General features: G+C 36.4%; 2 protein-coding genes across 2 annotated transcripts in view; one reads left to right on the top strand and one right to left on the bottom strand.

Annotated features, from left to right (window-relative positions):
* Positions 1 to 15,053, top strand: part of il16 (interleukin 16) — a 32,184-nt gene extending 17,131 nt beyond the window's left edge. Inside the window, exons 12-22 of the mRNA XM_084107593.1 lie at positions 30 to 147; positions 1,219 to 1,351; positions 1,553 to 1,652; positions 2,968 to 3,476; positions 6,052 to 6,148; positions 6,554 to 7,796; positions 8,810 to 8,990; positions 10,802 to 10,903; positions 12,280 to 12,526; positions 13,428 to 13,556; positions 13,836 to 15,053. Of these exons, the coding sequence (XP_083963719.1) occupies positions 30 to 147; positions 1,219 to 1,351; positions 1,553 to 1,652; positions 2,968 to 3,476; positions 6,052 to 6,148; positions 6,554 to 7,796; positions 8,810 to 8,990; positions 10,802 to 10,903; positions 12,280 to 12,526; positions 13,428 to 13,556; positions 13,836 to 13,996 (3,020 nt within the window). The 3' untranslated portion in view covers positions 13,997 to 15,053. The remainder of the gene's footprint in view (positions 1 to 29; positions 148 to 1,218; positions 1,352 to 1,552; positions 1,653 to 2,967; positions 3,477 to 6,051; positions 6,149 to 6,553; positions 7,797 to 8,809; positions 8,991 to 10,801; positions 10,904 to 12,279; positions 12,527 to 13,427; positions 13,557 to 13,835) is intronic.
* Positions 15,054 to 18,941: 3,888 nt separating this feature from the next.
* stard5 (StAR related lipid transfer domain containing 5) lies at positions 18,942 to 23,202 on the bottom strand. The gene is made up of 6 exons (XM_084107594.1): positions 22,667 to 23,202; positions 22,525 to 22,574; positions 21,406 to 21,538; positions 20,848 to 20,965; positions 20,600 to 20,693; positions 18,942 to 20,447 (listed from the first exon to the last, which is right to left on the bottom strand). Exons 1-6 carry the CDS (start codon positions 22,754 to 22,756, stop codon positions 20,303 to 20,305), a joined length of 630 nt encoding a protein of 209 aa, XP_083963720.1. The 5' UTR covers positions 22,757 to 23,202; the 3' UTR covers positions 18,942 to 20,302.
* Between the last annotated feature and the right edge of the window lie 3,075 nt (positions 23,203 to 26,277).

Raw genomic sequence — 26,277 nt, 5'->3', positions numbered from 1 at the left:
CTTAATGTGTATTTTCTGAATATGTCTAGAGATTGGCGTAGGTCTAGGCATTGGCTTGTGCTGTGTACCTTCAGCTGGCGGCTGCCCGGGAATCTTCATTCACACGCTGTCACCAGGATCAGTGGCACACATGGATGGACGATTAAGGTTTGAACCTGTCACATCTTTAAAAAGTAAAATTTTGCCAATAACATAAAATACATTAATATGAGATCTAAGACTCCAATGTTTTCTGTTATATATTTCTTCATAGTTAATTAGAAAATCTGAATATACTGTACATTTTCAGCCTATCTAAAATTACACCTCACCTTTAGGCAATATACTTAAATATTATTATAAGACTCATATTTTTTATGCACCCTTTCAAATAAACTTCTCCATTCACAAAATTTTACTCATTTTAATAATCTCAGTTTACTATAGTTAAATGTTGGGAAGATGTACTTAGCAAATTACAAATCCCAAAGTCCCCCCAATAAGTGTAAATGTACGGAAATTATAGTTGCGTTTTTAAAACAAAATGTTCCACAAGTGTTGCAGTTTGCACTCAAAAATAGTTTATTCAATGAACTTAATTAAGGAAAGCTATGTGCAATTAGTTTAGATATGTACAACAGGACTAAAACAAGTTTAAACAAGTAATATTTTCTTGAATCAGTTGGAAGAGAATGTAATCCCATAAAGCTTGCTGGGAAATACAGATCCATTGCCCAGTTGGTTATGTCACCAAAAACAATACATTTCTCAATAGAAAGTAATTAAGTTCACTTACATTGGGATTGGACATAATGAAATTAAGTGGTGACAAAATGTTCAAGAACTCTGTCGCATTAGCGCATTTTAGCAAAGTAATTTGAACAAGCAGCAAAAATCTTTAAAAAAAAATAGTTTGGTCTGGTTTTATATAGTAAAAATATGTTAATTTGATGTTTTGAGGCTACATAAAGGTAGGCATGTTTCCACAATGTATTACTTTAAGATTAAGATGTATACTAAAAAAAGTAACCTTACTCAAAGTTGTGGTTCGGTACTGATCATTTTTGGTCAACCAAATTATACACTGCATATCATGTTATAAATGGCAACATTATTTTATTTTCATAAGTGTGGTTTCTAGAACGTTTTTAAAAGTAACCAAACTGCAGCGCTGTGAATTGTTGTAATAATGTGTGTGGTTGCTGGGTTGTTAGTAAGTAGTATGTGAATGTTTGTCAGATGTGGCGATGAGATCATGGAGATCAATGACACAGTGGTTTGCAACATGACACTGAACGATGTGTACACGGTTCTGAGTCAGTGCAGCCCGGGCCCGGTTCAGATCATCATCAGTCGACACCCTGACCCAAAAGTAGGTTTACTTTCCCTTCAGGAGTATAACATAAGAGAGCTTCATCTGCCCGATTTACTCGCATGTGTTAAGACAATTTACACTTCATTATGGCTGTGAGCAGTCAAACCTTCACATTATTGTTCATAAATTAGAAGTTGTCTGAGTGTGTGCTAAAATTTAAAGGCTATAATTCGCACGTGTTTCTTTGTGTTTATGAAGGTTTCTGAGCAGCAGCTCAATGATGCAATCGCTCAGGCGGTGGAGCACAGCAGACTGAGGAGAGACAGGAGTCAGTGGAGTATGGATGGATGTAACAGTAGTGAGTTATTGATCTTTTGTTTGCTCTGAAGGCCTATTTCACACAGTGATTTTACAGCATAATTGCAACTGTAACTGTGGCTCTGTACAGAACGTAAACTTATTTCGGGGTAACCACATTAACAACTTCCTTTATTAATGGCATAAAAAGTGTTATTGTGAGTGGGCATCAATCAAATGGATGATCATGAAATCTAATTAATACTAGGAGGATCACAATCACATCCAATGCATTAAGCCATTGCTGAGAAACACTGTTGAACACTTGTAGCCAATCAGCATTAGGGGGCGTGTCCACTTATGATGGGGGAGGAGAGAGAGTAAGCAAGAGGGAGATTTGAAGAATTTCTGTAGAAAGAGAGATGGCTGAGAGACATTACGAAAGACGCCTAAGCGGGAAGGTCTGAAAACGGACGCCGAGGTTGCATTGTTTCTTCTCCATATGGGAGTAATCTGGTTTTGCTATGTTTCACAGAACCATGAAATGCTTTTGTTGTAATTCTTGCTATAGTAACAGGACAGTTTTGAGTGTCATTGTTTGTCTGGATCTGGTGTGCTGCTGGCGACTAACAATCAAATATTGCTTGTATTTACTCTTGTGTACTTTATGGTAATTGTTTGTTCTTCCTTGTCATTCATTCATCATCTTCACTTTTTTTTTGCGATGCATTATTTTGCTTCGCTTTAGCTTTGATAAGACATCCACTCGTGTATTGCGTGCTTGTGCATTTTGGGGGCGGAGCAATTATATTTTAAATGTCAACAGTGTTTCTCAGAAATAGCTTGGAGAAGACCACCTCTTTCATTTACCTTTAAGAGGTGGTTGTGCCTGGATTCACTTTTTTGGAAAAAGAAATGCTGTTTGTGTACTCAAATGTGTGAGTTGGAAACTATTTTAGTTGTAAAGTTATGCTTTACTTAGAAGTGGGAAGCAGAGACTGAGGACGTGGCTTAAATCTTCAAATTGTTTCCAACATGACTTGCAGGGTTCCAGCGGTCATGGGAAACTTGAAAATGTTCAGAAAATTTTCAAAATAAAAAACAAAATCATGAAAATAAGTAAAATCTTAAAAAGGCATGGATATTTCTATAGTGAATATTTTACAATAAATATAAAATGCCAAATATAAATGCAAAATCTATATATACACTGGGCCTTCGAAAGGTATAGTGATGATTCTCTGGGACCCCGGTTGTCAAAGTCTCAGGCGTGCACCCATGTCTGCTTTGTACTTTGTACAAAATGAACTGTCCATGGTGACTCTTCTGCAAAGAAGATAGGCAGTTGGTTTAGACATGTCTGTATCTGATCTCAGGTCTGAGGAGAGCAGAACCCTGTTCGCACAGCAGACAGAAGTGTATCCGCTGTCTGGACAGGAGCGGTAGTCATCTGGCCTGTAGACGAGCACAGAAACCCATGATCCGATCATGCAGTGAGGGCGCCTACAGCCAGCGCTGTACACCAGCCAGCGTCACCACTCAATCCTTCCTACAACCGGAGCACGTCACCAGAGTACAGAGCATGGACGTCTCTTTAACAATTAACAGTGAAACTTCACTTAATAACACACTTTCTCCAACCTCGTTCACTGATGATGACTATAACATTCCCTATAAATGTCCAGTAAATTTCATTGGACAACAAACATTAGATGTGCATACAGGTGGGGTGAGAATTTCTAAGCCAGGACCAACAAACCAGGCACGGAGGTACTGCAGACGACAGGAAGTCAGCAGTCAGGAAGCGCTGACTGATTCGAGCGGCTCTAGTCGAGGTTCTCCAGTAAAAGAGGAAGATCTGCTGCCTTCTCAAAGCAATTGCCAGGTATGGCTATATACTGTACACGTTTATGAAATGCATTATATTCTATTGAGCAAAAACTTTTTTGGTCAGTTAAAATGTTTAGTTCTTTGTTTTATCTTCCTTGTGTAGGGTTTCACATCATTTAATATCATGTCAATGATGTTATGTCCAATAAATTCATCAAATACAGGATTTAAATCTACAATTTGGATTGTATTTCTGTTGCTTTTTTTGCTCTCTGTCAAAGAGACTATTCACAAGTAGGCGTTTTTCACAGTGAGATTGTTGCATTGCCCATAAATGGTAGTTGAGTATTGTAAGTCAAGACATGATTGGCTTGACTTCAACACTTGCCTTATTGTCAAATTCTTCACAAGTCTTGCATATGAAAATCTTGCACCATCATTGTGCATGTGAATAGCTGTAATGCTACGGCCCTTATAGGGACAAATACCATTACCTTTTTTTCTTATAGTGTGCCTTGTCTCATCTGTGAAAAACAGAAATGTGTCAAAATTAACAAGACGATTTTAAGTAAAAGCATTGGTATTATCTATTTGAATATTCTTTTTCCCACACCTGCCAATGGCCAGTGATTTAAGAAAGTGTACCGGTCATAAACAATTTTTACCAGCCATGATATTGTTTTTGCAAAAACAGGCAGTAATGACACCAAAATTTTAGATACCAGTGAAAATACACAATTCTCTATTCCAATATACCACAGCTAAAGGTACTAGCCTAACTAAAATAAATTTAAAACACTGTTAAAGACAAGTAATCAGTCGGTAATAAAATAAGAGCAAATAATCAAATTACAAGCAAAAACACAAATAAATACAAGATTACAAATATATGTATAAATAAAATGAAATGTAAATAAATTAATCAAACAGTGCTTTTCAGGTTGTTTAGGTAGGTCTGACAGAAGTTTTCAGGTACATAAATGTAATAAAGTTAGCAAATGTAAAATAACTGCATAGTCTCCACTGTATGAATTAAACATCCTTATTAATTAATCCTAAATAAAGTTACAAAAGTTATTCAGTCAAGAGCATTAAGTTATTTTTTCCTTGTCCTTTATTTGATTAACATTAAAAACACAGACAGCAGCAGGAATATTAGGCTGCTGTCACTTTAAGACCACATGCACAGATCTAATATACTGATACACATGCCGTTTACTTTCTCAACTGTTTATGCTCACTTAAGACATAACAGACTGCTTATCAGGACCCCAACAGGAAGTAAATAAGACATTACATTTTAAAACTCTTAAAGGAACACGTCGACTTTTTGGGACTTTAGCTTATTCACCGTATCCCCCAGAGTTAAATAAGTCCATACATACGCTTTTCATCTCTGTGCGTGCCGTAACTCTGTCTGACGCACCCACCGCTAGCCTAGCTTAGCACAAAGACTGGAGGTAAATGGCTCCAGCTAGCATACTGCTCCCAATAAGAAGTAGCAGTGCTTTGCCTTCTGAGAATATAGTTCCCAGTATGTATACGGTTAGAAGATGGCTGTGTCTCATGTGACCTTGTTATTTGTACATGCTGTGACTATACAAATCACAACATGTAAATAGGAAAATGTTGGCGTTATTTTGTCACTTATTGGGAGCAGTATGCTAGCTGGAGCCGTTAACCTCCAGTCTTTGTGCTAAGCTAGGCTAGCAGAGGGTGCGTCAGACAGAGTTACGGCATGCACGGAGATGAGAAGGGTATGTATGGACTTATCTAACTCTGGGGGATACGGTCAATAAGCTAAAGTCCCCAAAAGTCGGCATGTTCCTTTAAAGGTGCACCCGGTCAACAGTGTTAGATTTTCCGTTATCAATGCCATTGTAGAAATGCATTATTTGATTAATTTAGTTTAATTTATTCTACAAACAAAAGTGTACCATAACAGGGGTTTAGCCATATAAAAAAAGCAGTATTCATTTGTTCAGACTACACTGAATATTTACACATCATCATTTGTTACACCAGAGGATCATTAAAATAAAATAGTCAAATGTTAATTAAAAGTGAGAAAAAAATTGACAAATAGGGACCAGTCGCAGCATCTAAAACATGGACTTACAACAATTTTATAAATATATGTCCTTTATATAAATATTTCCTTCACAAATAAATACATTTAACCTTAAATAGACCTATATATTTTACAGTGACTCATTATTTAAAATCTTTTATTGCCTTACAGTCTTTTATTGTCTCTCCACATGCATCTAGTTTTTCTGCAGTCTGTACAGGGCTTTGAGAAAGATCTCAAGGCTTCTGTTTAAAAATGTACGTAGAAAATCATGCTACCTCTTTTTGGACATGTCAGTGTTTGATGACAGTGTGAAAATGAATTTGTGTGCACTTCATACTAAAATCTTATTTGCACAATAGTGCATCTTTTTGTTACAGGAATCGTAATGCTTGAGCGTTTTGCATGGGGCATGGCTCTTGTGTGTGTACTGTGTACATGCCTGTGTTTCTGTTTGCAACAGTGATGCATGATGAAATGATACTGAATGCATTTCTACACCTTTTCACATTTTTTTTAAGACTTAAACTCAGCCAGCCATTTCCTGTTTTTGTGACAGGAAGTGGTTGAACACGCAGAAGTCGGAACTAAAGCATCTGCCTGTATCTCTGAGCCTAAAAGGGACTCAACACACAGAGGGGACAGACAGCACAAAGGTATGTTAATCAGAAATACACCTTCTACTGGTTAATATTCAGTTAAAAAATAGCAATATGTCATGCAGGTTTCAAAACTTTCACATAAACATTTACTTTGTATTATTCTGATATCTGATTTTCAAGAAACGTACAGTATGCTGAGACTTTTCATTTCCTATTGCAGCTGTAATAGTAATAGTACATTTCAGTGTCCTAATAACAATATTTTTATAAAACTAAGTAGCAGTTAGCAGGTTAAAAAAAAAAAAAGTGTATTATAGCTGTTCTGTTTTTAAATGAAAATAGAACAATTATTGTGACAATTATTGGATGTGTGGCAGCACGCGAGTTAGTTCTCACTTTGAACTTCTCTGTTCTGCAGCTAAGTAAAGGGAAATACATGTGAAAACTATTATGTTACAGGTCCAGAGTCCCCATCTCAAGTGTGTAGTCCGAGTAAGAGGGTCGGTCTGAGACGTCAGGCTCATTTGGAGGTCAGTACAGATCAACCACTTGACCCCTGGGTAAAGCTGACCGAAAGTCCAGAGAACCAGTCATTCTGCTCCAAAACCATGAGTGACCAAAATGGAGATGCTGAAGTTAACAGCACTGCCTCTGAAACCACAAACATCACCTCAGACTCCAAATATGAACAATCTCCCAATGTTAAAAAAGGGCCCCCGGTGGCTCCAAAGTCTGCAAGAGTACGTCAAAGCATGAAGAGCATTAAATCTGGGAAACCGATAACAGAGGCTTTGAAGCAGCCAGATAACAGGAGCCACGATACTGGCAGAACCTTTGGGATTAGTCTGAGGGCTGCTTCATCAGGAGCCAATTTGTCAATCAGACAGAAGATCAGCTCATTTGAGACTTTCTCAAGTGCCGATGGAGCCGAAAGGCCGAACAGGCGAATGGCCCCAACAGCATCTCTTCCTCCAATGGAGAAGTCAGCTAAAACCTCATCTGCAGACTACAGCAATGCAGAGAGAACCAAAGTTAACACAAACAACTTGCACAATAATGATAACTGCCAGTCGACACCAACAATTTCAGCCACCACCCAGCCTGCAGAGGAAGAAGAGCAAACAGCTTCCCCCAGTTCAGATATCATTTCAGTGCCCCATCCTGCAGAGGAAGAAAAACAATCAACTTTTCATGATTCAGAGCCCTGTAAGCCAATCCCTGTTGAGGAACCTGCTCTGGACTCAAAAGAGCTTCCACCTGCTGCTGAGAATGAGCAAGAACCCATACCTTCTCAAGAGGATTCACCCCCACCTTCTCAAGAGGATTCACCCCCTTCAAGCCACGTACCAAGAAGATCTAGCAGCTCAAAAGAGGGTATTGGAGAAAAACTAGAAGGTGCTGGAACTCATACGGTGAGCTTGAGGACCCGAAGTCTACCCCTCAGTCCCTCTTCAGATACCCCCACCTCAAGTGGCTTAGAAGGGGAGAGCCTGGGGATAATCTTGTCCTTCAGCAACCAGGTGTCCAATGCTCTGATGCGATCCATGCAATCCCTGCCGCAGTCCCCTTGCATTCGGATTGGGAACCCTTGGAGCGCCCCACCTGGATCCCCTCTTCATAACCCAATAGAAGAAGACTCTTCTGCCGAAGACCCCCCACCTTCACCAGCACTAGAAAACAGTGAGAGGGGTTTCTCTGTAAGGTATGTAACTTATCCAAACATATTACTGTATCTCTGAAAACAATGTAGGACAAATGCATTCAGAAGATGAAAGCGTTTGGGGTACAAATACTCGATGCAGTGTTTTGTTGGCTGATGGTAAGGAATAAGATCACTTGCTGGGACTGAAGCCAACAATGTCAACTTCTTTCAAGTTAAGAACTGGCTGTACGATAAAGGCATTGCAGAGTTTTGAATGATTCGGGAGTCTGTTTTAAATGAAACGAGAAGAGGAAATGCAGCTCAGTTGAGTTAGTCACAAACAACAAACCCTTTCATGCTAATGTCTTGTAAACTCTCGCACTAGTCCTTATCACTGTAAGAAGGGAAAAAAACAAACACTTTCCCGTCATGCATGTTTGACCTAAAGTAGTTTATAGATAAATGTGGTGAGATATTAGCTAATTGGCCGCAACATTTGCAAGTGAAACCTAAAATGAGTCTGTAGTTTGAAGAAGTCTAAGGCAGTAGAACAGGGGAGTCCAATCCTGCTATTGGAAGGCCTCTGTCTGGCAGAGTTTAGCTTCAACTATAATTAAACACACCAAACTGAGCTAATCTACAGCAGCGGGGTAGTGTCCAAATTTTCAGTATTCCTAAAATATAGGCCAAAAGTACCTGGATGACCTACTACTTCCAGCGATATTTTGAATTGTGCATATGATGGACACTTTACTATCCCATGAGGCCATGGGAGAGAATTTGTAAATGGCAGTGAAGCGCAACTGACGCTGGTTGTAATTCTGGAACCAACATAGTCTCAGCCATGTCTCAAATTGAGTTTGAGCCAACCATACTCCATGAGGACTACCTTCCTACAGACTTCAGTTTCAACACACAAGTAATCCTGAACACCTTTATTAGCTGGTTCAGGTGTGTTTGATTATGGTTAGAGCTAAACTCTGTGGGATGGCAGTCTTTCAGGAGCAGGAGCTGGGTTGGCCTCTCCTGCTCTAAATCACTTTCAAACAAGCTCATTTATATCTGGTCTACAGCTTGGCTGAACTGAGAGAGCGTACCATTGAGAGAGGGGAGGAGTGCGAGGAACGGAAACCCGAACGACCGCTCACTTCAGCCTCAGCCCTCTGTGCCCAATCGATGCTCTCGGCCCTTCCTCAACAGGAGATTCAGCGGATGATTCAGGAAGTCAAGGATCTGGATGAAGACACGCTAAGGGTGGGTTTAGCTCTGGTTTAATAATCATTGGACCAATACAACAAAGTGCATGCTGTTGGCTATTGCCTGGCATAGATTAGTTTCATATCCTGCTATGCAAACCTGAATATGTATGAGAGGTGTGACAGATTAACAATCAGTTCTCTATAAAGAAACAGCATATTGAAGGTGCTATTAAAGTTCAGTGAGCTTTCTTTTGTGTTTTGCTATATTTTAAAGCTCACTTGCTAACAGGGTTAAAAAAAAAAAAAAAAATTCATACAACTCTTAGTCAAGAGTGTGACTTCCTGACCATGGCAGTGTTGCAATGTTCCTCTGGGGTGCATTTTGCTGCACTGTTTTGCATTTATGACTGTTTCCTTGATCAGTAGTTAAACTAATATGTCTAAATTCCTTCATGATAATTGAGGAATTTAAAAGTGATATGCACTCAAAACCTTCACATGCTCTTAGACATAATGTGCTTTTGTGCTGTAGGAGTGAAATGCAGAAGAAGAGGAAGTGTTGATATTTTGCAGAAATTTCTTGAAAGCATGCCAGGTTTTTCTGTTGGCTGTAAAAATAAGGAAACAACCCTATAAGCTGTTTAAGATGAGTGATTGGCTGTATTAGTCTGCAGGACTGGATTACTTACCCACTGCCTTAAATCAAAAAAGCTTGTTGATTTCACTCGTTTTAAATGGTTCTGTGCTGTGACAAATTATTATTTTGTAAAGTATTCCAGTCTCTTAACTGATATTATGTGATAAAAACTGCATGCACAATAGTTTTCATACAATTTGAAAAATTATTATTAGAAAAAATATGTTTTAAGATGGAGTTTAACAGGATAGCTTCAAGGCTAACTATTAGCATTCGACCCTCTAGTCCCTTGATGTAATTTGTATTATGTAAATAAGCTCAAAACACCAATGGAAACAAATCAAATGTTAGATCCACCTAAATAGTGTCACACAGCAGGACTGTTAAAATTAACCTTTAATGATCACAAATACTAGTTCTTGAGAGTATGAGAGGTAAAACAAGATTGTGCCCCCTGTTCAGATTTGCATATATTTCCCCACAATACAGGATGCAAAAAGCAGTATGTTAAAGGAGTAGTATGTTTGAATATGCAGTTTTATAAAACAGGAGGTGAACATGAATACCCGCATTACCTGATACTTCCGTGGAGATTAAAGTGTGTATTGTATCTGATAGACACTTTACTATCCCATAAGGCCATGAGAGAAGAGTCGTCTCATCAGTGATTAAGAACAGCGATGAGGCTGACATAGTCAGTACACAAATTTGGATGCAGCTCTGGGATATTTGGCTCAAATCCCAAGACAAATTCAGTAGGTGTGCCTTAAAATTAGGCTTTGTATTTGAGGACACTTATGATTCATATGGCTGCTAATATAAATTTGTATCCTATTTAGACCAGTGTCATCATTTGTGAGACAGTGCCAGATGCTTATGAGATTTTGACAAAATAACTATTCATGAGATTATTTTGTGCTATTCAACATTGGGAACATACTAGGGAAGGCTATATCTCAATCTCTCTCTCTCAAAACTGCATGATGTAATAGAGTGGGAACATGATCCAGCCCACCTGGAAATCATCAGTGAGGCAGCTGTTCTTTACAAAGCGATAAACCCGTGTTTTCAAATGCAGATTGTTCTCTGGCATGTTCTAGAAAAACTGCTATGCTAAATGCATTTGAGTACTAAAATTCAGCTTACTATACAGCTACAGGTACAAAGGGTTTTTAAACCACAAAATACTCTATAAACAAGGCTGATTTGTATTTCTTGATGTCCATTAGCAACTGGAAGGCATCCAGGTTGTGATTCTACATAAAGAAGAAGGAGCTGGCTTGGGTTTCAGCATTGCTGGTGGTATTGATCTGGAGAACAAAGCAACTACAGTGAGTGACGGCTCCAAATCTCCATAAACCACACACCACAGCTCATCTACTTCACCTTTCAACAAGAAACACAGCCTATTAAATGTTGTCATCATTTCCACACACTCGTGTCGTTCAGACCCTGAAACACAAAAGAGGACCTTAGGCAGAATGTCCAAGCTTCAAATCTAATTCATGCTTCTGCTCAATTACAAATGGCACATTTGTGGCAGGGTTGATATCATTGACAATAATCGTCCCTTCTGTTGTAGCTTTCAAATGTCATGTTTTTCATATATTTTTGCACACAAAATTTGCTATCTTTGCCAGAAGGGATGATTTTTAGTACAGAAACAACTTAAATTTGGGTCTGTTCCTCACACAAAGCTATCATGTGTCTTTAATCTTGGCAGTGAATCATCCAATTTTGTTCAAAAACTTGGACATTCTTGTACATGTGGAAGCAAAAGAAAAAAATACTAGGTCAAAATGACATGAGGATGAGTAAATGATGACAAAGTGAGCTATTTCTTTAAGAGATACACTACTGATACATTACATTCACACATTCAGAAGACGCTTTTATCAAAAGCAACATACAATAGTCGAGGAACATTAAGTTTCATACCATTCAAAAGTTTTTTTTTAAAGAAATTAATTCTTTTACTCAGCAAGGATGCAATAAATTGATCAAAAGTGACAATAAAGACATTAGTAATGTTACAAAATAATTATATTTCAAATAAATGCTGTTTTTTTTTTTAGTTTCTATTCATCAAATAATCCTGAAAAAAAGTTTTCAGTTTTCATTTTCATCATTGATAATAAGTATAATCAATAATCAGTAAATCAGCATATTCAAATGATTTCTGAAGGATCATGTGACACTGAAAATTCAGCTTTGCAAATAAATGCAGCCTTAGCGAACATAGGAAACTTCTTTCAAAAACATGAATTATTTTTATTGATAACATGAAAAAATCTTTTCCAAACTTGAATGGTAGTGTATCTTATAGGATACTATGGAAGCTTGTTTCTGCTACAAAATAAAATAATAAAATAAAAAGGTAATTGTGACTTAGTTGTGAGATATAAACTTGCAATTGCGAGTTAAGTCAGAATTGTGACTTTATAATTCGCAATTGCTAGATTATATCTCACAATTATGAGAAAAAAGTCAGCAATGTGAGATAAAAAAAAAAGATAGGTCGCAATTACCTATTATTTTTATTCTGTGGTGGAAACAAGCTTGCATAGGATACAGTTCCAAACTTCCAGTGGTTCCACTTTAGCTGTAAATGCAAAATGAATTCAGTTAAAGCTAGAAAAAGAATATTTTACAGTATTTTAAATAGTAATTTTATTCACAGTATATGTATCAAATCATGTACCTTCAGGTTCACAGGGTGTTTCCCAGTGGCCTGGCTGCTCAGGAGGGCACCATTGAAAGAGGAGATGAGGTGTTGTCCATTAACGGTCAAACGCTAAAAAATGTCACGCACAGCGATGCCACGGCGATACTCAGGCAAGCCCGCACCATGAAGCAGGCTGTGGTGGTGGTGTCCAAGAACAAAGAAGCAGAAGACAAGGGAAGCGCTAACGCTAATGAGTCTAGCAGCAGCGGGGCAGAAGGCAGCATCACAGGTGGGCCAACATCACTGACGTCAGCACAGTGATGGCAGTAACACTTTTGTCAACACTTAAAGGGATAGTTCGGCCAAAAATGAAAATGAATTTTCTCACCCTCAAGTTGTTCCAAACCTGTATGAACTTCTTTCTTCTGCTGAACACAAGAGAAGATATTTTGAATAATATAAGTATCCAAGCAGTTGATGTACACCATTGACTTCCATAATAGGGAGAAAAAAATACTATGGAAGTCAATGGGGTACATCAAGTGTTTGGTTACCAACATTCTTTAAAATATCTTCTTTTGTGTTCAGCAGAATAAGGAAATTCATAAAGGTTTGGAACAACTTGAGGGTGAGAAAATGATGACAGAATTTTCATTTTTGGGTGAATATCCCTTTAATATGGCATAAAAGGGATACAGAAATATGTTACAAGTGCTACATGATGTGTAATAAAAAAATAAGACTTAAGTCAAATAAAAAGCCCTATTTGAACTGGTCTAGTTTTCCCTAAGGCAATGAATTCATGTTTCACAGATGTACTAATTCTGTCCATATTCAACACGTCAGATGTTCTTGCACAACTTTATTGAATTTTTTTGTTGTTGTTGAATTTTAGACTTGAATGGAAAATCATTTTTTCAAAATGCTTCTAAATTTCTTGTGCCACCTGGTGGGCCTTCATTCTCGATTTAGACCTTTTTTGACCATTTTTTTTGTGTACAGTAACAGTTGGTGTAAAAACTGACTAATAATGATAATCAAACAAATCAAATTTCAGTGGGTTTCATGATGTATCTAAATGTTCCATGTTAATATTTGCTACTCATTTAGAAAATTACTCCAAATAATTAAGACTAACATAATGCAAAAATATGTGTACATTCATTCTATGATTTAAAAATGTCTCTTAGGCGACGATGGAGGTGAGACTATAACAGTCGAGCTGGAGAAGAACGCGGGTGGAGTTGGGTTCAGTCTTGAGGGAGGAAAAGGCTCCATTAATGGAGACAGACCACTAACCGTCAACAGAATATTTACAGGTGAGACTATGACTGAACCTTTATGCAAAACCTGCTCCAATATCTATATTCCTGATGACAAATCAGCAGATTCTATTCACATTTAATGTGCTGAATCATGAAATGGATGTAAACATGTTTAAATGGCCTTGTGAATACTGCAGTCTTACTGGTAGCTGAAATCAAAATAACCAAAATATTTAATAATCTCTCACGCTTTCTGGTAAGTTTTCTGATTCCATATGAGCCTGCAAATCAGTAACATAAGTCATGCAATACATACTGTCTTTTCTCTGGCAGGAAGTGACGCTGAGCAAAAGGGGCTGAAGTCTGGTGATGAGGTGCTGCAGATACAGGACTCGTCTCTGCAGGGTCTCACACGCTTTGAGGCCTGGACATTCATCAAAGGTCTGAACGACGGGCCGTTTACACTCGTCATTAAGAGAAAAAGATGCGAGTAGAGCTAAACTCCGTTCAAAAGCACTTATAAAAACCCAAAAGAAAAAACAGAACACATACTGGACTGCCGATTTTGAATTATGCAAAAATGTTATTTCAAGCCTTGAGGAAATGCCTCCAATTTCTTCCCAGTTGTTTCGACCAATGAGTTTAGTCTATTTTTCTTAACAGAGATTGCAATCCAAAAGAGCAATTTCTAACCAATTAAGTATTTTAGATTTGAGCAAGAAACATGCATTCACTATAAACATTCACATGACTTTTTAGGGTCTTTCTTACCCTCCCCACTCTCACGAGTTTCACAATTTAAAAATTCTCTTATATTTCCAGGTTTTCCAAGACTGGGAAACTTGCTGGGATCATTCAGTTGCGTTTATTGCTCCATTTAGCCATTTATGCATTTTGACAGTTGTATGACTTTCATATCTTGTATGACGTGTATGAAGTGCATGATGTGCATCACTGCATGATGTGGTACTACATGACCAGGAAAGTTTGTTTTTCGGAGCAGAGTCTTATAGCACATCGCTGTGCTGGAGTTGTACTGTTTCACTGTCACGATCAGGGATTCATAAAAAAAAAAATAATAATTCTTGTCAAGTCTGCCTGTTTTGATGCAATGATTTGCACAAGCCTGTAAATATACACTTTCAGATATCACATTATATTTCTACTCAATTTCATCAAAGCCGAATGTAAAGAACGTGTCATGAAGCGATTGAGGCACAAGGTTTTCAAGAGAAAAACAAATGGACTAAGTATTAAGTATAATTTCAATAATAATGTTTTGTTTGCTTTGTCAAACGCTGCCCCTAACAGCACATCACTCTTGTTTTTCATCAAATGCAAAAATAATAAATACATTCATTTGATAATTAAAAAAAATAAAAAATCTATTATCTTCTAACAGATTCCTTTGTCTTGTTAGTTAGGTATTTTTGGTTTCCCTTTAAAAGAAAAGCCTTAATATATTGAAATGGTGTCAGAACAAAGATGTTTTAAATGTAATTACTTGCTAAGGTTTGTAATGTCCAAATAAAGTATGATACAAATGATAAACGAGGTCATCAATCATTTTTAATATCGAAAACAGAATCAAACAATGGGTTTGACAAAGTGCAATTTCTTTTGTTTTTGCTTCTTCTTTTTGGGTATTAACAGACAGTACACAGATGTCCCATAGTGCAACTACACTGAGCAAAAACTGAGAAAAACATGTTTGAGATCAACAGGAAATGACAATTGACACAATTTGAATGCATATTTCAGGGTCTTATAATGCGCGATTCATCATTGCATGTTATTAGAAAGAAAACAACCCGTATCACTTTTAGTTTAACGTCCAATTCTCACTATTAACTAGTTGCTTATTAGCATGCATATTACTAGTATATTGGCTGTTTATTATTACTTATAAAGCACATATTTATGCCTTATTCTGCATGAGCAAATTCAACATCCCTTAATCCTACCCAATTCCTTACTACCTTACTAACTATAAATAAGCAGTAATTAGGAGTTTATTGAGGCAAAAGTTGTAGTTAGTGAGAATTGGACCCTAAACTAAAGTGTGACCAAAAAAATCTTGACAAAACTTGCTCCGCCTCTAAAATGACAATTATCTGCCAGCATTCTGGTTTGTCCCCCCCACTTTTCATGATCCATTCCAATCAATTCCAGATGGATAAAATCAATTGCCTCCAATCTAAATGTTGTAATCAAAATACTGTATGTCAGTTTACACAGAAGTAAAATGGTTTGCGAACAACATTCCATGTCGACTTCAACAAAATGAAAAACCCTCGCTTAACAGTGGAGAGAATTGACATGATTCCTAACAGAACGTAAATCTCTTTTATTAAAGGGGTCATATGATGCTATTTTCAAATATCATTATTTTGTGCAATGGTGTAATATGTGTGAACATGCTTTAATGTTAAAAAAATACAGAATTTTTCTCATACTGTACATTATTGTAGCTCCTTTTTGCCCATTCTTTCTAAAATGCGTCGATTTCTACAAAACCCCTCCAACTGAAAAGCGCAGTGTGCTCTGATTGGCCAGCTGATCCAGTGCATTGTGATTGGCCGAACACCTCAAGCGTGTGTCGGAAATGTAGCGGCCCTTACCACAATCGCGAGCTTCAGCTTCCAAAGCAATTATAACTAGTTAATAATGTCGTCAGTTTTACCATATCAGTCGGATTCTGAAAATGCAGAAGACCAAGCTAAACGATCGGGACCAACTTTGTAAGCGTGACTTCAGCAGAATGTTTCACAGTGTAAGTTTTTAATTTGAAACTCTTTCTTTTCAGATACGATGTTATAACCTTGTACTCTCCCACTGCACACACACACAAACAACAGTGTTGTAAATAAATCTTAACCACTGATTCCTAATTGCGTCCAACTTTCGCATAGAAACAAACAGCGTCTCCCCACGACATGGCGCCGGCATTATGCGAAAATTTCCACAGTGACGTATGTGAGGGAGAATCCGAGCCGTTTTAGCTAGGTTCTGCCTTCTCTTTTAGATAGAATACATCTTTTTGTGGAAGACTTTGAGCTTTGTAACTTTGCAGATCTTATACATGCACATAAAACAGCTACATAACACATTAAAGAAAACAGAAAACATTAAAATGCATCTTATGACCCCTTTAAAATATATAGATAACTTTGCACAATACTACTGAAGTCAAGCACCTTGCAAAACAGATGTGTCCCCAAAATAATCCTAAAATGCACTAGAGAATTTTGCTCATTTACAGCATATAAAAATAAAAAAAGCACAGAACACATCTCCAGGCCATGAGCATGCGTTCACAGTCATTTCAATGATGGCATATAGGCATAAAAACACAAAGTACCGATTGGCTAAGTGTGTCAGGATGGACAATCGTGCAGCTGGACACAAAACGGGCAAACGGTAATTAAAGAGATAATAGTCAACAAACTAGACATACAATACACTCTGTTCTCTCTGAGGTCAGTCATATCTGTGACATACATTAGCATTAAGCAGTACTTTTGTCCATGTGCAGTTTAGACAGATTACAAGCAGAAATGCAAAGCCAAAATGGGATTCATTTCTCCTAATATGGGGGAAAAAAATCTTTTTTTCAATGCTTTTTTGGAATGTTTTAAAAGGCTTGGGCAAAATCCTGAATTGTCTCTGAATTTAAGAATTCCTTCGAAAATCCTTCGATTTATGAGCGAGGATTTAAATTGAACTGGCCATACCCCACATGATTTAAAAGAATACATTTAAATTTGAATTCAAATGACAAGAAGTGATTAACATGCAAAGTCATTTAACACAGTTAAACAACAGCAGTTATTAGTCTAACACAACAACAAAATGTAGACCTTGGGGAAAATGAGAGCATTCTGGGTCATTCCACCAAGGTCCATCAAATGTGTACAGTAAATTAATATTATTATTGCAGCTAATTTATTAAATATGTATTATTTTACATGCAAACATACTTATAGTATACACACACATACATACATACATATATATATATATATATATATATATATATATATATATATATATATATATATATATATATATAGAGGGCTGGGTATCGTTAATTTTTTTTTTCGGTATACAGAAGTCAACATTTGAAGTGGATCAAAAACTTTCATCAAAGTTATACATGAATTTTGAACAATACCCGTTCTTGTCTTAGGACAACTTTGATGAACTTTTTTGATCCATTTCAAATGTTGACTACTGTAGATACAGATACCTTGATTTCGATACTGGTTCCTGAATGATACTTTTTTCGATACCTATTTTAGAAAATCCGTTTGAACAAGATTACATTACATATTACCTAAAAAAAGCTTTGGTTTTATTTTTTAAGTTTATTTACTTTTTTTTACAGACTCAAAGACTCATATAGGCCACTGGGGGGCGGAATATATGCATCGCCCTCAAGCGCACACATAAAACTTGCCGCAAAGCACTGGCAAAAGTAGCCTAATGATTATGAGTGTGGAAAAAATACATTTCAATTGTTTATTAATAAACTAGTGTTTTCTGAGTCAGTGTTGGCTGCAAAGATGTTGACGTTTCTGACTCGACATCTCCACAGTATAGTGAACATGTTTGCGCCTATAGAGAAAAATGCACCTTTCATTTGGATTACATAATCAGAGATGATTTGTTTTAGATTGATTAGTTTAAAAGTATACATTTCAAGCTTTCTATATGCCTATTTCTTATGAGGCATGTAGCCTTTAAGCTGAGTTTCAGTTCATTTATGTGACGTCCTTCAGTTCATCTTGTAGTCGAAGACAAAGCAACTTTCTGCTCTTAAATTTATTACATGCACTGTCAATTGCTTCATCAGATTTGTCGTGTTGCCGGTGTTGTGCTGAATTTCGACTGCCTGCCAAATTATTACCCCCCTCGTTGAAGTCGCTACCTGACTGATTGCCTAATCTTAACCCCGCCCCTAAACCTAACCCCTCCCCCACACCTAATCTTAAACCAAGCCAATACTAAGGGGGTAATAATTTGGCGGGGGTCAGAAATCGGCACAACACCGGTCTTGGCAGCAATTATCTTGTTGCAAATATTGCATTGCGCGCTGTTGGCATCGAACCTAGTGAAATGTAGCCACACTTTTGATTTTTTACATCTATTGTGGTTGGGACACTACAGCCTCAATGTGTGAGCCACGTCTCTGGGTGTAACCGGCGTAAACTAGTGTTTTTCCTTGGTGCTTTGCCACAGCTAATAATGCTGCATGCTTATTGGCTCACTGACGTTGACGAGATTAACCTCTTAGGTATCGAAATTTGGTACCCAACGACAAGACATTTTTTGATACTCGATAGCATCGAGGCAATTCGGTCGTTGGCTAAAAAGTATTGAACTTGATACCCTGCCCTATATATATACCCAGCCCTATATATATATATATATATATATAACTCTGCATCTTGTTCTCTACCTCAATTCAAATTCAGGAAATCTTTTGGAATTTTATTCATTTTTAATTACTCTTGATTCCACTCAACCCTATTCCATACATGTGTTATTTGTTTCTCTCAAAAAGATGTATGAAATAGCTTTCATCCATTAGCATTCCCAATTGTCTCAATGGCAGTTGCTCGGCTGGCTGGCACAGAACACGGATACTTTTGAATGGCCATCAATAAAGAAAAACGCTTTATACTGGTTACAGAATCACCAGCAGGGGCTAATGGGGTCATGCTAATCAACTAAACCTTGAACCTTTGCATTGCTTTTTTTATCATTATATCACAACATCCGTCAATCGGGCCTTCTTTTGTCAGTCTCAAACATACAGTACACAATCTCAGTTATGCTAACCGAGAACAGCAGCAAATGCAGTTCTTCAAATGAAATGTCTGAAGATACTCGTCTGTCCGTAAAGATTGAATTGCAAAATCCATTTATGCGCAATAATATCACTATTCAAATATAGAAATACTGGGTTTAAGACTTGTTTCAGACTTGTGATTTAAATGTCAAACTCAAGCATCTATCAAGAGCTCAATTATTCAAATAAAAATGCAATCTTTAAACTCAGACAACTGACATCAAATATTTGACTGAAATTCTAAAAACAGCTTATTAAAAGAAGGCTTTGTTCCAAAAACTAGTGAACTGCCAATTTAGGCCAGACATCAAAGGCGAGCTCCTGACAGCAGTTTCAAAAAGTAAGCAGCAACCTTATGTTGCCTTCTAAGATAGCTCCATCTAAAGCAGCGTTGCATGTTACTGCACATGTTAATGCTAAGCTTTATTGATATCTATTTTGAGTCAAGTCTCTTTTGTTTCATGTAGCACTATTTGTATGACACACACAAATCAGTAGCTTAGTAGAAACTATGTTTACTATGATTTTAGGCCATTTATGAATGAAATTATTTTCAAATTTATCATAACGCTACATTATAGGATCACACCATTCCCCTGAAACAAACTGACTGATAAAATGTCATTTGAACGCACTGCACGTCACTTTGGATAAAAGCATCTGCCAAATGCATATGTGTAAATGTCTCTTTTTTGCGATAGTTCCTCATTTGAATCACTAGTTTACAGAATGTATGAAAAAACATGGTAAAGAAAATGTTCCAGTTTTCTATACCTATAAAACGGTCTGTTCAAGTGTTTGGACACGGTACTGTAGCTGCTGGAAGAATCAGGAATAAGGTCATTTCACTTCCCACCTAAAGCTTGATTAAATGCAAGGTGTGTCAAATTATCAAAATATTCACATTTATGATTAAAGGGGGGTATTTTCTATAAAGTGTCAGGAGCTATTTCATCGATTTTACAGCTTTGGTCAGGTTGCTGTAAAACTCCACCATACTGGTGGGGAAAAATGAATCGACAACTGAACGAGGAAGTAAACCTCCAAGATCAGTCTGGAAAAAGCTGAACAGCTGCGTTTTGCCTGGTTCCCTACAGAGAAAAAAAAAGGTATACTTAATCTTTTTTTACGCTACTGAAAAATTTGAAATGCCATTTTGTCACCATCTGCTGTGTTGTATTTGAATTACATCAACCCAAGATGCTTGCGTTGAATGGCATGCTTATCTTTCTGAGAAACTTACCCAGGAACTGGAACACAAAAACAACCACACGGGTGGTTGAAGCCTCTGACATAGCCGGGTTGAGGAGGACAGTTTGGATGGCTTACATTGGTAGCTAGAAAACAATGAAAATGTTGATTATCAATAACAGCATTATTAAGATAGATACCAAGTCTTATGTCAATGTAAAACATTATGCCATTCAAAACAAGTTTCTGAAATTCTGCATGAAAATAGTGTCAGATTCAAATCCAATTAAAGGAGCATACCGTTTGATGACACTGTGCCATCCTCATAGCGTTTAATGGAAATGACATCAACAAAATCTCGAGGCGATATAATGCCCATAGCAGCCGAGGGCGTGACGGTTCGGCAGATCAAAACATCCTAGGCAATGAAAAAGAAAAGATTTAGAAAGGTATAAATCTGCCGTTGTACGCATCAAATCATTGCAATGCCATGTGCATCAAAAAACATCTCAATGGAAATTAGAAACAAGGCTTATTAAAGGTGAAGTTTCACTAGCGTCACAAAATGAAATAGAAAAAAAAAGAATAATGACTGTTTTCAAACAGGTATCCCAGACATTGATCAGACAAACTCACGCCATTGGTTGAGCCAATGTTGCTTTCGGGCTGGTTTGTAAACTCAAACAAAGAGATTGATGTTTTGAAAGCGCCATAGAACCGTTGAAAGTGTTTTAACATAAAAAGTACAAGCATGACCTTTAATCCAAGTAAGAATACAGAAATGGCTGAAAGGAGGAACTGGTCAGACCATGAGATTTAACTCAATAATCTGCTTTCATATATTTGTGTTTATCTTACCGCTGACACCTGCTCAAGCAGCTCAAACTTTTTTATATTTGAATCCCATTTTACACGAAGTCCATTGATTTCAGGTTTCAGGCAGTCCCAAACTTTCTCTGGACTGCCATTGACAATCCCCTCCCCTTTATACCTGAGAAACCCAAAGAACACACAATCACTGCTCATGCATACTGGACAAAGGTTAATGTCACTGCTGTCATGTTTGCACATGATGTCGACAGTATGTGAATGCTGCAAAAAGATAGCATAAAATATACAGATTATAATGTAAATGTAGATAAAAAGCAAATGTAAATAAATGCAAATACAAAGAAAAACTATGTATAGCGCAGTGATATGCACTATACATGATGTTTATTATTACAATATTACACATTTTGACCTACAAATGTACAGTTTTTTTAATGATTGCACAACACTGTTTTTGATATTGTGACATGATGGAAATTACAGCAATTATTTAATAAAAATAAAAATGTGTACACTAGTGCAACTGATGGGAAGATGGGAAGTTTTCTGAGAAGGGGACAAGCCTAAAATAATGAAATTCTGGTGAACCTAATGTTTCACTTTCTTGGGAAAATGTAAATGAAGAACAACAATGAAAGAGAATTAAAGCTTTTGTTGATAAATTTAAAACTGTTTACATAAAAAAAAAAAAAGAATAAAAAAAAAAAAGGAATCATGGCAAATATTTCAAAACATTTAATTTTGAGAACATGCCAAAATCCTCAAGGCCACAATCATATCTTTAAGCTCTTCAGGAAACATAGATGTTTCCTTTTCTACAAATCCAAGAAGTCAATAATGACCCTAATAGAAGACTAAAATCTAGTGATAATACTAAGTAAATATTTGCCAAGTGATATACTTTCTGAGATCTGAGAATAACTAATGCAATGCATATTCAACATGTTGAAACTCTTTATGATCATTTTTTAATGCCTGATAGTATAGGCATTGATCTCATTCTCAGACTAAATTATGTCCAATTTAGTGAGTGCACAATATAATATGTAACAGGGTTGCCACTAACTAGAACACGAGCAGTCAGCACATATGACGTCACGATGACAAATATACAAGATCATGTAATGCACAATATTTTATACTTACACATATCCCGCGAATTCACAAGAGGGTCTCCAACACACCACAACATCATTCTAGAAAAAAAAACAAAAACACGTTTGTTTAAAGACAAACCACCGCTAAACATGGCAAAAAAGAAAGAAAGACACTTCTGTTTAATACTTACAGTTTTCTTGCATGTTTTCCATCCGGACTCGTCTTTTTTGTAGCTCAAAAGACGATCCTCCACTGATCTGGCCGTGTGCATATAATCCATGACGATGGACAGTGTATAGTTTTATTTGATATTTTATTGGCTTGTCCTCTAACAGCACATGTATTCAAAGCGTTCGCGAGCGACCGGCAGCAACCTTCTACTGTAATAGCGTAGATTACACAATTTACCTTCGATTCTTCCGAGATCTTCGTTCAATTCATTCAATATCCATAAATTAACAGTGGCTACAGTTAAATCCACCAGTTTCTGGTATAACATACAGATGTTTTCAGTTCATTCATTAGTTTCAGTTGATAAGGGTGACTGTCATCTTGACTGAACGGCTGCGACAGATAATAATCAATACAGTTCTAGAGATTAAAGGAACGCTTCAATTACACATGCGCGATCAAAATAATAAAAAGAGATACAATTAACCCGTCTAATGCCACGAAATCATCATAATTTTAAAAAGGCTACTTCCTTAGTCCTGGAGATCGTCAGACAAATGTTGCATTCTGGGAACTAGAGTTTTCTGTGTCGATCCTGTTATACACTACAGTAATGTCCCTATTGCCACACGACTCGCTATTTAAATAATACATATTCAAATGTTATAAATTTAAGTGAATATGAGGCCATTTTAAATAATTACACTACTTAGGTTTGAGCAGATGTTAAATTTTTTTTCATTCTGATCTATAATAAATATAGAGTGATAAATGTTTTACAGTATTTTATATCAAAACATTAAATCCATTATAACCGTTAATAAAGTTACAGAAATCAGAATACCAATACTCTAAAAGGTGGCTAAAAATGAACTTTGTTGACAACCGCATCTGAAATAATTTAGAAAAAGTCATGGATCATGAAAAGATCATCACTGAGTGATCAGTGGTTAATCGTAGCTCTTGTGCCTGCATGTGAGAAAATATTTCTGAAAGAGTTTCATTGTCCTTCTGGAAGTACTTCCTATTACAACACAAGCATATTCATAAGCCTCCTGGACGCAAATATGGATTGACGTGATACTTTTTTTCTTTTTTTTTTTTGCACATATCCTACAGTACTTTATGCCAAGACTGTAACCTACGGAGCCCCTGAGGGGACCTTTGCAAAAAAATAAAAAATAGGACTTTGGCGTGCGCACGAGAAACTATCGCGTGCGCACGAGAAACTTTCGGTTTGCGTTATAGCGTCATTAATACAAATGTGGAAATATGGATGATGTATATATCATTTATGTTGTTGTTTGACATGTTTTGAAGTGTCTATTTTAGCAAAAATCCCAAGCAAGGTGCTATTAAAGACAAGACTTAGAGACATATTTTAGTCACAATTCAAATAATTGCATTAACTTTGAATATACTTTTAATAAACTTTGTATTTGTATGTGTATTGATAAAAAAATAAACAAGTAATAATCTTCTGCTACTGAGATGAAGGAAACATTTTTTTTAAAGAAGTAAAGTTCACAAGATTGCTATTTATCTTAATCAAACTGTTCCGTCATCAGCTCTTCCTCAGTTCCGCACTGCAGAATAAAATAGTCATCCTCTGCTGCAGTTGTACGGATTCTTAACGCATTTATTGCAACTACATTTCATCTTTTTCTCATCAAACAACCAGACTAACGAATGGTTCGACACAACCCCTACAGAAGAGCCTAGACGGGCTTTCTTCTGTATAGATATACTGTATAGGGTAAATGACGACTGTTGGCCTACCATGGTCGCCCTCGTCCAGTAAGTTTTAAATAATAATAATAATAAATTAAGATATAAATCAATATAATTCGTTGTAAATTAAATATTTTAAACAATACAAAAAGGTAAAAATTGACTGTATAGTCCTAACGTTCATGCATGAACTGTCATTCAGACTTACTGTCTAACAACCAGAGAACATCAGAGATATTAAAATACATACTCTTCTGAGTTTTATGATGTAGGCCTTTTTTATTAAAATTTATCGGCCTATAATTTATATCTCAAGGATGCGCGCTTGTGCGTGGCGCACTCAGTCATGTTGAGAGGGAAACACGCATTATATTATTGTAGTCTATTCAGAAATAGTGTAAAAGACCTGTAAATAAAATACAACATTAACATTATAAACACTATTAATAACATAGCTATGCGTATTTTACTTCCCCATAGCCAAATCCTTAAATGAATGGTATCAGAAAACAACAAGAAATGAAAAATAAGTAACCACTTATAATAATAATAATAATAAAAATACATAGTAGTCTATAAAAATAGCCCATTGTGCCCTTTATTACAAACACCTTTTAGCCTATTTTAAACGCCAAGCCTAAACGAATTTATTTGAATCGAAACTGAAACTATACCGCAAAGTTGGGTTCGCGCATCTTTCGCTCGGTCCAAAGTTTAATACTGAACAGGAATTAATAATCATTTAATAATGAACCGGCTGTGATGTCAAGTTAATGCCAGAAGTGAACCGATGTTGTTAATAGCGCGATTCGCCGGCGCCATCACTTGGATTTGTTCCTCGTTGGGGAAATAACTTAATACTTTATCGTTTCATACTCTGTCATTCGAAACAGTAAAATGTATATTTTTATTTGTGTACATTCAAAATGACTACAAAATGTCTTTGAAAAAGAAAGAAAACAACATGATGCGGACGTGTAGAACTTTATCCAAAAGCTGTTGTAAACCCTATAAACAATCTGTTACAGTAATTTTCTATTATATGCAAAAGCTGCTTTGCAACCATATTGTTAAAAGCGCTATATAAATGAAGGCGACTTGACTTGACCTGACTAGAAATTGAAAAATTCAAGCTGTTTATTAAATGTTCTACCTCAGAACGAAAAACGTTTTAGAAATATTGTTTATAAAACGAAAAAGGAACTCTTTTCTAATTTTCTACTTTAAATATTAAATCAAAAAACTATACTGAACGAAAGACACACTGATTCAATTACACTACTAATTGCAGTTTGAATAAAAATTTCAAACCTTTATCTTTATCTTTATTTTTATATTTTAAAACATTGTCTTTTTCAGACTTTCTTCTGTGAACACAAAAATGTTTTGCAGAATGTTCATTGAACAGTCATCAGCTTTCTTTATCATCATTTTGCTTTCATATTTTTCATACAATGGTTGTAAATGGATACTGAGGCTGCCAATGACTAATATTCTGCGTAACATCTTTTGTGTTCCTCAGAAGAAGGTCCTCTGGTTTGGAACAAGTGTGAATATTTTCACTTTCTTGTTAACTATCCCTTTAATATTTTGTACTTTTTTATGTTAATATTTTGTTTCCCCCATGTTGGCAATGTAATACATACATAATCCATATTTCCACATTTGTATTAATGACGCTATAACGCGTGAAAAACGCTATAAATTGTAACGCGTGAGCACGCGAAAGTTTCTCGTGCGCACGCGAAAGTCTGTAGGCCTACTATTATTATTTTTTTGCACAGGTCCCCTCAGGGGCTCCGTAGTAACCACATATTCAGGATTGTAAATAAAATAGTTCAGAAATGTAATAATTTATAAACTGGCTATTGAAAAACTTGCACGTACGCAACCTCTTAA

Source organism: Abramis brama (genome assembly GCF_963993115.1).
Source record: "Abramis brama genome assembly, chromosome: 3".
In the NCBI taxonomy this organism is placed as follows: Eukaryota; Metazoa; Chordata; class Actinopteri; order Cypriniformes; family Leuciscidae; genus Abramis; species Abramis brama.
The sequence above is the reverse complement of the archived record's forward strand: the minus strand, read 5'-3'. Positions and strand labels throughout refer to the sequence as shown.

Coding starts and splice junctions, on each gene's coding strand:
- stard5 (XM_084107594.1), bottom strand. CDS start 22,756: ATGGATTATATGCACACGGCCAGATCAGTGGAGGATCGTCTTTTGAGC. Junction 22,575..22,666: donor GGAAAACATGCAAGAAAACT/GTAAGTATTAAA, acceptor TTTTTTTTCTAG/AATGATGTTGTGGTGTGTTG. Junction 20,966..21,405: donor TGCTTGAGCAGGTGTCAGCG/GTAAGATAAACA, acceptor TTCATTGCCTAG/GATGTTTTGATCTGCCGAAC.